At 42.3% G+C, this 13,464-nt stretch overlaps 1 protein-coding gene across 7 annotated transcripts in view; it reads left to right on the plus strand.

Moving 5' to 3' along the window:
- Positions 1–12,458, plus strand: part of Cbx5 (chromobox 5) — a 43,362-nt gene extending 30,904 nt beyond the window's left edge. For 6 of the 7 annotated variants that reach the window (XM_028874413.2, XM_028874409.2, XM_028874415.2 and 3 more), the window contains 3 exons: positions 2,505–2,691; positions 6,494–6,594; positions 7,813–12,458. In XM_028874413.2, the coding sequence (XP_028730246.1) occupies positions 2,505–2,691; positions 6,494–6,594; positions 7,813–7,963 (439 nt within the window). In that variant the 3' untranslated portion in view covers positions 7,964–12,458. The remainder of the gene's footprint in view (positions 1–2,504; positions 2,692–6,493; positions 6,595–7,812) is intronic. The other variant, XM_028874412.2, reaches the window with a different exon arrangement.
- Positions 12,459–13,464: the final 1,006 nt, after the last annotated feature.

Genomic DNA, 13,464 nt, shown 5'->3' on the forward strand with positions numbered 1-13,464 from the left:
GCGAACTCACAGATCCACCTTTAATCCCAAGTGCTGGGATTAAAGACGTGCACCGCCGCGGGGGGGGGGGGGGGGGGCATTTCTTGCTTTAATTCTACAAGATTGTTGTACTTTTAGCCTTCTAGAACACATGCTGTGAATACAAAATACACTTTGAGAATACCAAAATTGAAACAGACATGTTGGTTCATTCCTGTAATCTAAGTTTTTGGAAGGCTGAGAGGCAAGAGAATTGTGGAGACTTCAAGACCATCTTGGGCTACATAGTAAGACTCTGTCTTTAAAAATTCAGAGAGCAGCTGGCTGTGGTGCTACAGACCGTTAATCTCAGCACTCAGAGAGGCAGAGACAGTAGAATCTCTGTTAGAAGCCACCCTGGTCTACCTAGCAAGTTCCAGGCCAGCCAGAGCTTGGGTCAAACGAAAAAAAAGAAAAAGAAACCTACAGAGAAGGCTGGGAATATGTCTTAGTAGAGTGCTTGCATAGGATACACAGCACTGGTTGGGCCTCCAGTACCATATAAAGAAGGTGTGGCGCCACATGCCTATGAACCCAGTATTCAGGAGGGAGAGAGAAATCTGAGGATGAGAAGTTCAAAGTTATCCTTGACTACATAGAGAGTTTGAGGCCAGCCTGGACTACATGAGACACTCTTCCTCAAAAAACTTACTTTCTACATGATAGGACTTCATGTTTTGTCCAATCATTATCTCAGATTTTGTGTGTGTGTGTGTGTATGTACAAAAACTTGCTGACAGTAGACTTGGGTCTACCACATTTGAATGAATGCATTCCAACTCCTACTTACCAGAGTTTACAAGTAATATCTAACACAATAGAAATTGGAGGTGTGTAACTTACTAAGTTACCCTCGTACAGACAACTGATGGTATGTATAAAATCACACTCTTTGCACTTAATTAAGCTTTTATAGTTGGGCTTTTTCATTGGAAAAGCTGTGCAAGGGTTTGAACTCCTGGAACCTGGCTTATAACTAAATGAGCATGCTTACCGTTGAGCTATATGCCCACCTTGTAGGTTGGGTTTGTTTTTTTGTTGTTTCTAAGGATTTGATTTCTTTTTTTTAATTTTGTGTGTGTGTGTGTGTATCTGCCTATATGTGCCTGTGTGTGTGGGGTATGTGAATGCTGGGCAGGTGCCTATGGAGTCCAGAAGGCATTAGGGTCCCTAGAACTGAAGTTAGAGATGTTCAGGTCCTCTGCAAGAGTAACAAGCACTCTTAACCACTGAACCATCTCTCCAGTCCCAAAATTGGGAGTTTTAAAAAGGTTTATTACAGTATAATTTATGTACCATAAGAGTCACCCACACCCGGTGGTGGTGGTGGTGGATGCTTTTAGTCCCAGCACTTAGGAGGCAGAGGCAGGCAGCTCTCTTAGTTCGAGGCCAGCCTGGTCTACAGAGTGAGTTCCATGACAGCCCCTCCAAAAAAAAAAGTCGCCCACTGATATTATACAATTGATGTTTTTGTTTCCTCTTTGAGATAAGGTCTTTTGTTTCTCTGTAGAGCCCTAGCTATTTTCTTAGGTTGTATTTTGTTTCTTTTTTTTTTTTTTTTTTTTTTTTTTCCGAGACAGGGTTTCTCTGTGTAGCTTTGCGCCTTTCCTGGAACTCACTTGGTAGCCCAGGCTGGCCTCGAACTCACAGAGATCCGCCTGGCTCTGCCTCCCGAGTGCTGGGATTAAAGGCGTGCGCCACCACTGCCCGGTGTATTTTGTTTCTAAATTTTTGTTGCTGAATACTATTCTCTTATACAGTTGTGCCACATTTTGTTTATTCATTCATCAGTTGATAAGCATTTCAGGTTTGTTTTTGGATTTGGCTGTTAAAATGTTGCTATAGGACTAAGGGTGTAGCTCTGTGGTGGATCAGACATAAAATCCTGGTTTGAGGTTTGATCCCCAGCCCTCAAAATAATACTGCTGCTGTAATAGTTCAACAATCCTCACCCCCACCCCTACCCCCACAACCCTAAGACAGGTTTTCTCTGTGTAGCCCTGGCTGTCCTGAAACTCACTTTGTAGACCAGGCTGGCCTCGAACTTGGGGATCTGGCTGCCTCAACCTCCCAGGTGCTGACATTAAAGGCATGTGCCACCAACCACAGCAGCTATAATAATTCTTTATGTGACTTTGTGTGGTCATACTTTTTCCCAGCTTCCTTCAGTGAAAATCTAAGATCAAATTTTTTGGATCTTTTTTTTTCTCTGCAGAGCTGGGATCAAACCTATGTCATTACATGTGCTAGGCAAGTATGTTACCACTGAACTATACCCTGAGCCTCTTATTAAATCTTTACTTATAGAATTTCTATCCTTTGCTTACATGTCCTCTTTAAAATAAGCTTTAGCACTGAAAGGGGCTGAGGATGTAGCTTGCTAGCACTTGTCAGTTTTAGGTTCTGCAGAGATGCTTAGTGGGTGAAAATAGGGCATTATCATCATCCCTCAGTCTTTTCCTTTTGTCTTTATTGTCATTGTTCAGGGAGCACAATACTTGGGAACCTGAGAAGAACTTGGATTGTCCTGAACTAATTTCTGAGTTTATGAAAAAGTATAAGAAGATGAAGGAGGGTGAAAACAATAAGCCCAGGGAGAAGTCAGAAGGAAACAAGAGGAAATCCAGTTTCTCCAGCAGTGCTGATGATATAAAATCTAAAAAAAAGAGAGAGGTAAGTTTCTCCCCTCCTCCCACTTAACTATCCTTTTACTACTATCATGCAAAGGGAGGTTTAGTTATTTTTTGGTCTAAGGACAAACCTAAAAGGTATATTGTTGGACAAAAGCTTCCAGGGAAGTATGCTCATTGACCACAGTGACCCCTTCTGGCAGAGGGAGAGCTGGTGTAGCACTGATTCTAACTAAAGTGTCAAAACTAATGTGAAACTGTCTCCCCACTCCCCCTCCAGTGAATAGAAATGTGTGTGTATATCTGTGTGGATGCTGAGGAGGCCAGAGGAAGGTGTTGGATTCCCTGCATCTAGAGTTACAGGCAGTTGTGAGCTCCCAGAAATAAGTGTTGGAGACCAAACTTCCATCCTCTAGAAGAGAAGCAAGCTCTCTTAGCCACTGAACCAACTGTCTAGCACCAAGAAGACTCTTAAATGTTTTTTTCTTTTTAAAGAAAGAAAAGTAGCTAAGGATATGGCTCATGAATAAAGGTGTCTGTTGCCAAGCCTGACAACATGAGTTCAAATCATCTCATATTGTGGAAGGAGAAAACTGACTCCTGAAAAGTTCGCCTTTGACCTCCATGTGCACCTGTCTGTCTGAACACACCAATAATAAGAGTAATAGATAACATTTGTTACTTTATTAAAAACCAAAACTTGTAGCCGGGTGGTGGTGGCGCACGCCTTTAATTCCAGCACTCGGGAGGCAGAGCCAGGCGAATCTCTGAGTTCGAGGCCAGCCTGGTCTACCAAGTGAGTTCCAGGAAAGGCGCAAAGCTACACAAAGAAACCCTGTCTCGGGGGAAAAAAAAAAAACTTAACTGGGCAGTGGTGGTGCATGCCTTTAATCCCAGCACTCAGGAGGCAGAAGCAGACAGATCTCTGAGTTTAAGGTCAGTCTGGTCTACAGAATGAGTTCCAGGACAGCCAGAGCTGTTAAACAGAGAAACACTTTCAAGATTAATTTTTAATCTTCTTTTGTGTCTGTTCATGGATTAGTTTGGAAACTAATTATGAAGTTTGGCTCGACTCAGTTGCTTTTATCTTTTTGGTTTTTAGATTGAAGGTAGTAACATAAACGCCATATTGCCTCTTATTTCTCCTGAATCTTGGCCATGTGAGTGTTACACAAATGCACTCTGCCCCTCCAGCTTTGCCTCCTTCCATTTTATTTCAGGGTTATGAAGAATATATCATACACTTAAAATTTAATAAAATATAAGTATGAGTCTATGTAGCATTCCTACATCAATTCCCTGTTTGATCTACATTATACTTGGATACCCATTTTTCTATACTGTTGCTCTTAACTCTTGACTACACCTTAGAACTACCCAGAGTTTCTGTGGGTAGAGACTTTGGGGCTCTATAAAGGCTTGTATATAATTCTTGGCCTCTGGAACTGGGGGCTATTCCTGTCTGGCTCTTTTCTCTGATTAATTGTATTTTTATAACCATTGTTTGTTTGTTTGAGACAGGGTATGTAGTCCTAGAGCTTGCTATGTAGACCAGGCTGACATCTAACTACAGAGATCCTCTTGTCTCTGCCTCCTGAGCACTAAGATTAAAGGTATGAGCCAGTATGCCTGGTTGCAACCTTATGCCAGATTCTGGAAAGGTGTGAATATCATTATGATAAACTATATTGATAAAGAATTTAAGGAACATTTTCTGAGGAAATACCACTTGAGTGTGTGTGTGTGTGTGTGTGTGTGTGTGTGTGTTGTTTGAGATAAGGGCTCACTCTATAGTCTTGGCTGGCCCGAAACTCACTGTATAGACCATCCTGGCCTCATAGTCTCTGTCTGCCTTTGCCTTTCAGATCTCCCTGTGCTCTTTTTAAATTTTATTTACATATTTAATACATTTTACTATTTTTCATGTGCGTGTGAGCGTGCGTTCCACTGCACATGTGTGAAAGGTAAAGAACAACTTGGAAAAGTCAGTTATTTTCTTTGGCCAGATTGGTCTTGGGATTGAAATAAGATCCTTAGGCTTAAACCAGGCACCTTTACTGACTAAGCAGCCAGCCTCTTTTTGTTGTTTTGTTTGATTAGCCCTTGTATTCTGGCTTTTGTCGTTTGGTTCTTTTCTAGTTAAGTTGAAATAGCAAAATAACACAACCAAAGGCTTTTAACTATGTATTTGTGAGAGATAGTAAACATTTCTTCAACTCAAGGTCTTTGTTCTATTAAAGGCAGTAATCTGGCTCAGAGTCCCTGGCCACTTCAGAGCGCTCCATGTCTATCTAGGTTCTGGAGCTGCTGACCTTGAAAACAACCTCCACACATCCTTTACATCATGTTTGTCTGGGCCCCTGATAGCATTCTGAGCAATACTGGCAGCTGTCAGGTAGACAGCTGGCATGATACGTAGTGGTTGTGTATTTTCAAGTACAGGGGGATTTCATTTCTTTAGACCGCTGCAGAAGAAATTTCTTGGTTGGTTTTATGCCTGATTTAAGATTACTGCCGGTGATGATTTTAATGTTTTCCTTGCCTTGGCTCCTTTCAGCGGCTTGAACATTCTTTTTTCATTTCCCTCCCTCTGTAGTAGACTGTTTCCAGCCGCCAGCGATGATGTATGACTTAGTCCCTGTGCCAGCATTCCAGCTGTGAGCAGCTGTGTTTGCATCTGGGAACCTATTCCCCTTAAATGCCCCAAAGAATCTGTGTCTTAAAAAGCCAGTATCTTTCCGTTGATTCATGGCTGGAATTTCTTTCCTGTTGTGGCTTCTGGTATCTTTGAGGACCACCAGGACTGTGCAAGCTTTTGTGTTCCTATTTTTAAATTTTCATTTTTTCATTTATTTATTTGTTCATTGTGTTGGGGGACATCATGCACTAGTGGAGGTCAGGGAACATGTGGGAGTTGGTATTCTCCATCCACCATGTGAGTCCCAGGGATCAAACTCAGGTTGTCAGACTTGCCTACAAGCCCCTTTGTCCACAAGCCATCTCACTGACCTTTTATATCTCAAAAGAAAGTAAGATGATCAGAAAGATGTTAGGAAAATCACACACCCAAGATTTGGTTCACTTGGAAAATCTTAAGTTTTTCTTTGTGTTGCTAATGAGTTTGCATTATCTCTTGTAAATTTTAGAACAGTTGTGATGTGTCTAATTTACACCTGAATCAGCCTCTGCTGTGTGTAGCAGAATTAATTACCTGAGAGCAAGTCCCAGTACTCTTCTCATAAGTTACCAGTTCAGTGGCCTAAAGTCTCAGTCCAGTCCCAATTAATGCTAATAGCCTGTCTGTGTTGCAAGGGGCTGAACAGACCAGGGGCTCCTCTCCCAAGTATATGTAAACTAGTGTTTGTGATCTTTGAAATTTGCCCTTTTTAGGGTATTGGTCTTACATTCTTCTTGCCTCTGTTTTTACAATATAGATGACTGTGAAATATTAAATCTATTGGTCACTGTTAGATAAAAGTCTAAAAGGTTATGGTTGAGAAAGCATATCTGAAATTAAGAGAGTGAGAATGAGCTTGTTTCGTGTCTCAGGAACAAGAGTAGAGGGGTCAGCTTGAAGTACTGAAGAGGAGGTCCTAAAGGTCAGGGTCATTTGCAAGGAATACCAGGAAAAACAACTGCATCTTCTTGCATAAATATCTCTTGGCGTGGTTACTGGTTGATCTAGTAGTATGTTTCTTGAGTTTTAAGGGTTTTTCTGAACTGATGATAAATGATGTCAAGTGATGTTAACAAAGGCTATGATTTGTTGTTCTGAGGAACCATTTTTTGTTTGTTTTTGTTTTTATTCTTTCTGTAAGCTCTAATCTCTCCTGTTCTATTTATAGCAGAGCAATGATATCGCTCGGGGCTTTGAGAGAGGACTGGAACCAGAAAAGATCATTGGGGCAACAGATTCCTGTGGTGACTTAATGTTCTTAATGAAATGGTGAGAGAAGTTGGGCCTCACTCTACAGTTATGTTCCTTTGCTATAAAAAAGGATGTAAAATTGAGAATTCCTAAATTTAATTCTTAACCAACACTGATGTCAGTATTAAGTGGGTATTGTGGTTCAGAATGGGTTTGTGACATTCTCAAGCTTTGGTATTATTGTATCATAGTAACCTGCATGTCAGAAAAATTAATTTAGGGTAAAATATTTGTAGCCATCCCTAAACGTCTTTTTGCATGGAACTGAATCTTTTGCTGTAAGATTGTGAGCCTGTGACCATGGGATAAGGGCTAAGTAAAGCTTCTTCCCATCACTGAGGGTCAGGATCACAGAGAGATTTCTAAAAGAGAAATTATTTTCAACAAAGGGCATTAAGATTAATGCTGAATAAAGCACAAAATACCAGAAACAGTTACTTCTGGAAGAAAGTGGAGTACTTCATCCCTCCCTCCTCCCTCCTTTTCTGACAGGGTCTAATATAGCTCAAGCTGGCTTTGACCTAAATGTGTAGTCCAGGATATTGAACTCATTCTCCTGTCTCCATCTCCCCAGGGCTGGAGTTACAGGATTATAGGCATGTCCTCACCATGCCTGACTGGATTTTTTCCTCTTTATTCTTTTTCTTTCCCCTCCTTTCATTTTTCTTTTAAGATTCATTTTTTGTTCATTTTATGTGTATGTATGTTTTGCCTGAATATATGTATGTGCACCATGTGTGTACAGTGCCTGCAGAAGCCAGAAAAAGGCATTGGATCCCCTGGAACTGACGTTACAGGCAGTTGTGAGCTGCTATGTAGGTACTGGGAACTGGGAACTGAGCTTGGGTCCTCCGCAGTAGACCTGGCTGGCTTTGAACTCAGAAATCCATCTCCTTCTGCCTCCCAAGTGAACAGTAGAATGCATTCTTAACTGCTGAGCCAACTCTAACCCCTAGGGTGTCATCCTCTAGAGGTAGAGAAAGAGACAGTTGCAAGCCCCCAGCTTTCAGCTAGTGCACTGAACCTGAGTCCTCTGTAGCAGCCATCTCTTCTTCAGCTAGCTTTTTCTTTCTTATGTTTTGATGCTAAAGATCAAATACAGAGGTGCCACCACTGAGTTATACCTCCAGCCCTGTAAAGATCCCTTTATTTGAGATCAAAGTGTAAGGAGGAGAACATTCAGACAAATACCTCTGTCTCACTTCTCCTTCTAAGTCTTATGTTCTTTCTTTCCAGGAAAGACACGGATGAAGCCGACCTGGTTCTTGCAAAAGAAGCTAATGTGAAATGTCCACAAATTGTGATAGCATTTTATGAAGAGAGACTGACGTGGCATGCATATCCAGAAGATGCGGAAAACAAAGAGAAAGAGAGCTCGAAGAGCTAAAGGAGGGCGTGGTCTCTGTCATTTCTCTTTGTATATAATACGTTCACCTTCCTGCCTCCTCTCCCTTCTCCCATCCTTTTCCATCCTAAACACATCCATAAAAATATGTGCTTATCACTGTGCTTCATGGGAGAGATGTTGGTATTGGTTCTCTTGTAATATAACCGATGGTCGGATTCATAAGTGTAACTCTGTGAAAATCAGGCATTTACATGCCATGTGTAATTCCCACAGTTTTTCCTTTTGCCCTGATCTTTTTCTTCTGCTCCCCTGTAACATTTTAATCACCTTAGAGTCATGATCTTTTTGGGCCAGTTGCTTTTTAAGCTGGGGGGTTTTATTACAATGATGATGACTTCAGTTTCTTTTCATTGTTATTAGAATGTATTGATGACCACCTTTGTTTGGACATAGAAAGGATGTTGTCCATCTTTTAGAAAGCCTGGAGCAGTGGCCTACTTGTGTCTTTTCCCGTCTCATCTATCTCTGCCAGGAGAATATAGGGTTCCTGGTTTGGTCTTCTGGGCCACCCCTGTTTGTTCTCACTTACCCTTCCGTAACAACTCTGCTCTTTTGAGGGCTTGGAACTTTACATTTAAATCTGTCAAGGCACTCTCTTTAGCCCTCAGGCTTTTGGCTTTTTTATTATCAGTCCCTGATTCTGCTTCTGTAAGGTGGCATAAAATGACAAGATGAACTGTGGAGTCTGTAAGCTGTAGTGCAGGAGGATAGTAGGATGAGGCCAGATACAGTTGTCTTTGGTATTACATGGTATATATGTATTCTTTCCTTTCATCCCTCATATTTAGACTATATCTATTTATGTAGGTGTGAGTGATTGCCTGGGGCTTGCTTGCTTGTGCCAAGGTGCTGGGCACCCTCTAACCCTGCCAACTTCTATGGCCTCCCAAAGCTTCCTGTTACCAAAGAGGCATCAGAGTAAATTCACCTCTTAGTGGACTCACATTCCCTTGTGTGCCATTATTTTCAATTGGGAATTCTTAGAGAGAAGCCACTAGCCACAGTATCAGTTTTTAAATACTCACAGTAGTACTAATCTGTAATTTTACTGTCTCATGACTCCTGGATTTGCCACCAAGTCCTCAAAGTATTAATGTTCCTCACCTTCTCCACCCTCAGACTTTTAGTTGTATCTTATTTTTTGGTTTTTCGAGACAGGGTTTCTCTGTGTAGCTTTGCGCCTTTCCTGGAACTCACTTGGTAGCCCAGGTTGGCCTCGAACTCACAGATCCGCCTGGCTCTGCCTCCCGAGTGCTGGGATTAAAGGCGTGCGCCACCACCGCCCGGCCTGTATCTTATTTTTTAAAGCTGTATTTTCTTGGAAGACTCATCTCAGAAAGTGACAGGTCTTGACATTAGCTTTTTGGCACAACCTTCTCACAACAAACTTTCCTTTTTGGCTTACTCTTGCTTTGCTGTTAATATGTTCTGACCCTGCTCTGCTTTTTTGTCCTTTAAGAGATGCCACCTTCTCTTCATTCTTGTATAGTTGAGGAGGCTGGAGAATCAGGACTAAAAGTAAGGAAATAACAGGGTTTGGAGCTAAGTACTCTTGTCCCAGCTCCAAGGCTGAGGATAAAAGAATAAATGCTGAGGTAGCCTTAATGCTAGACTTAATCAGCTACTGAGGCTGTTTTTGTTGTTGTTTCTGATTCTTATAACATAGCTGTCTGGGCTGGAACATCCAGCCATTTCTGGATTATTCATGGTAATGAGAGAAGTGGATGGAGTGCTCCAGTCCACAGATGGGCCAAATAATGTGCAAATCATAGACCCATTCATAGCATTTGTTAGCTTTGCTTTTCTGCTCAACTGCTGATTGAATCCTGTGTGCTTGCATAAATATGTCAACAGTTAGACTGCACAGCGGAGAAGACAGCTGCTGCAGTGACGAGGCAGACAGACAATGAAGCTTTGCCCTGAGTCAGCCAGGGAGAGCCTGTGGATGGTAATGTGGTCAGGGAAGAGCACCTAACCCATACCTCACATGGGTGAGTGTTTCTCTCTCCATAATCCATTGCTGGAGTTAGAGGCTAGATCAAGTTCTGGATAAGTGACTGTTGTCTGTACTTAACTTGAAACTTGAGGAAAGGAAAGAAGGGTGGTTAGAAAGCAGATTTGCCATACAAACAACCAAGGATAGTGGTAATTAGAGTAGATGAAAATGAGAAAGAATAAGCCAGAGCTCCTGGTGTGATCTGAGTGTCTTGATTGAAAACTGGAAGAAAGGACAGCCTGTCTGGGTAGTCAGTGGTAGTGGGCTTGTAAATTGGGGTGACAAAATCTTTTAAAGCCAAAATCTTAGCCTGTGGGCAAGCATAACAGTACATATTTGGTACTTGATACTAAGACTGCTCCTAAGAAGCCAGGCCTGGTGGGTTAAGCATATAGCCCCAGACTGTGATACAGGGTGTTTTATGTTCCAGGCCTTCTGGGAAACTTAGTGAGACCCTGTCTCAAAATAAAAAGTATAAAAGACTGAGGATATAGTTTGTTGAGAGTTCAATCCTTTGTAATGCAAAAAAGTCTAGGGAAGGAGTGGCCCTGAGAAGCCTACAGTGCATAATCACTGAGACGATAGATGGTGTTTAACAAGATCGTGTACTATTTGCCATTGTTTTAATAACCTTTACTCCATCTTTTCGGTCCTCAGTTCATGGTTTTCTGCTAAGTATTACCAAAATGTCCTTGCTCTTAATATTATTGCTGGTTATATCTAGAAATAGAGAACTGTGATTTCAGTATTATCTTAAGTGTGAAGAAGTCAGACACCCGCCTGTGCCTCTAGCTTGTGTTGGTGCCAAGTAGCTTGTTTCTGCTAGAGGATGGCAGCCTCAGATAGAAGAATTTCCTACAGATTTCCTCCCTTTAAAGAGTTTGCAGCCAAAGGTGAAACACTATTAAACACCTAAGTATATTTTCCTGTGTAAATCATTTTCAGAACTAATTTTGTGGTATTAGGAATTGAACCCTGGGGTAGCTTAGACACGCCAGGCAGGTACTCTACCACTGAACTGATATGTGCCCCATGCCCAACATTACACCATTTTGTTGTAGAGCAGGCTGGCCTCACACTCAAGATCCACTTGCCTCTGCCTCCTGAGTCCTGGGATTTAAAGGCTGTCTTGGCCTATTGTTTGAAAGTTTTATATACCAGGCTAACCCCAACTTGTGGTATAGTCAGAGGTGACCTTGAATTCTTGATCCTCCTGCCTCTGCCTCCCAATCCCTAGGATTACAAGTGTGTGCCACCATGCCTGGCTCTCTCAGCCCCTTTTAAAAATTTTTATTTTGAGACTGGCCCTTCAAAGTTACTTATGTTAGACAGGTATGGTGGTGCACACCTTTAATCCCAGCATTTAGGAGGCAGAGCAGGTGGATCTCTGAGTTGGAGGCCAGCCTGGTCTATATAGTGAGTTCTAGGCCCGCCAAGGTTATATAGACCCTAATCTCAAAAGGAATATAAAGAAAAGGCCAGCCTCAAACTTAGGGTCTTTTTGTATCAGTTGTGAGGAACCATACCTAACTCAATATTTTTTTAAAGTTAATTACTTTATGTATATGGGATTTCTGTCTGCAGATAAGTCTGTACACCATGTGCATGCCTAGTTCCCTAGGAAACCAGAAGAGAGCCATATCCCCTGGGATAGGAGTGAGCCACGATGTGGGTATTGAGAATCAAATCCTTGTTCCCTGCCAAAGTAGTCAGTGCTCTTAACTGCTGAGCTATCTCCCCAGCCCCTCAAATCATGTTTTTTGTTTGTTTGGTTTTGGTTTTTTGAGACTGTGTTTCTTTGTTTAGCCCGAAGTTACTTGGTAAGCTCACCTCAAACTCACAGATCTGCCTCTGCCTCCTTAGTGATGAGATTAAAGGAGTGCAAACCACTCCCCCCCCTCTCCCCCACCCACCCCACCCACCCCCCACCCCCCGGCCAGGCTCAGAACATCTTCCTGAACCTGAATTTCTTTTCTTTATTTTTTTCCTGCATAGCTCTGGATGTTTCTTGCTGGCTTCACCCTCTAATAGGCATGTTACCAAGAGCATGTTGCCAGCTTTACACAAAAGCAGAGATGAACGGGGTAACCCACCAACTTGACACTGTGCTGTTCACATTCCCACAACATTAGCACACATCAGTATTGGTTTCATTCAACAAACATTTTGGTTCAGGATACAAAGTTTATCACCATTGCCTCTCAGAGAACTTTGATAACGGTGTGGGATGTTGATCTTCACAGTTTTGTATGTAAAGAACTACACATACATAAGTTTCTGCTTTGGGGTAGAACAGTCCAGTGTACAGAAGGACAAGTCTTGGGCGGACGGTTCAGTGTGGCAGAGTGCTAGTGGAGCATTCATGGAGCCCTGGGTTCCCACAGGGAACCTTGGTGTGGAAAGACCTGTGGTCTTAGATGAACTGAGTTTCTGGCCATGGGGACATTGCAGAAAATAAAGAGGATACAGATGAGTGAACACTGAGAATCTTCTTCAGCTCTTTTGGACTCTGCCAAAACATGAGTGCTACTCATGGTTGCTTTGCTTGTGGACAGCATTGCCTGCATTACAGGTGCCTTTGTGTGCTGTGCTATGGGTCCTTATTTTAGCAAGTTGTTCACACTCTTCAATTTCTCACCCCTTTTGGAGAAATCAACATGAGGCTGGCTTTAAAGCCCAAAGCATACCATCTAATGACAGGCTTTGGTTTTTTTGTTTGTTTGTTTTTGGGTTTTTCAAGACAGGGTTTCTCTGTGTAGCTTTGCACCTTTCCTGGAACTCACTCTGATCCGCCTGGCCCTGCCTCCTGAGTGCTGGGATTAAGATGTATGTATATAAGATATACCGCCCAGCGATAGGCTTTGTTAAAGCTTAGGGACCATCTGCTTCTGGGTCAGGCACTGCCAGTCATTTCTAAGCAGCACCTGTGTCGCGTATGTGAAAACCTCCAGAAACACGTCCCGGCTCCTCAGGCTTCATCTGTCCAAGGAGGTGGACCATGAAGCCCCTCCCAGTTAAAGCTCTCATTCTGACTCGAAAACAAGAAAAAGATCATAGCTCCACCTGGATAATTGGCTCACTTCAGAAGTCAGAATTCCCAGGAATTCAACTAACTGTTCTAGAAGGTTAAAATGTGATGTTTCTTGTTTCTTCTTTGCTTATGTTGACCTTTTTTTGAATTTTAATCTACCTCTTATTTTTGTATTGCCACTTGAACATCAAGCTTGACTTTGGCCTAAGATGGTATATCTTCTGTTCGTTGACAGTTCATTCATTCTCTTGCCTTTTCTCTTGGCCCTCACTTCACCTAACATCATCTTCCATTGCTCCTGTCAGAAATATGTTTTAAAGTCTTTTTTTATGGGAAGAAGTAATCCACCGATGCTGTGTGTCTCTGAGGTCGATGAGAGAAGGGGCTAAAAGACAGTGGTGGAGGGAGGCAGATCCTGCACTGGAGGCAGAAGCTGACAAGGGAAGAGCCATT

The sequence above is a fragment of the Peromyscus leucopus genome, chromosome 20, assembly GCF_004664715.2.
Source record: "Peromyscus leucopus breed LL Stock chromosome 20, UCI_PerLeu_2.1, whole genome shotgun sequence".
Taxonomy (NCBI): domain Eukaryota; kingdom Metazoa; phylum Chordata; class Mammalia; order Rodentia; family Cricetidae; genus Peromyscus; species Peromyscus leucopus.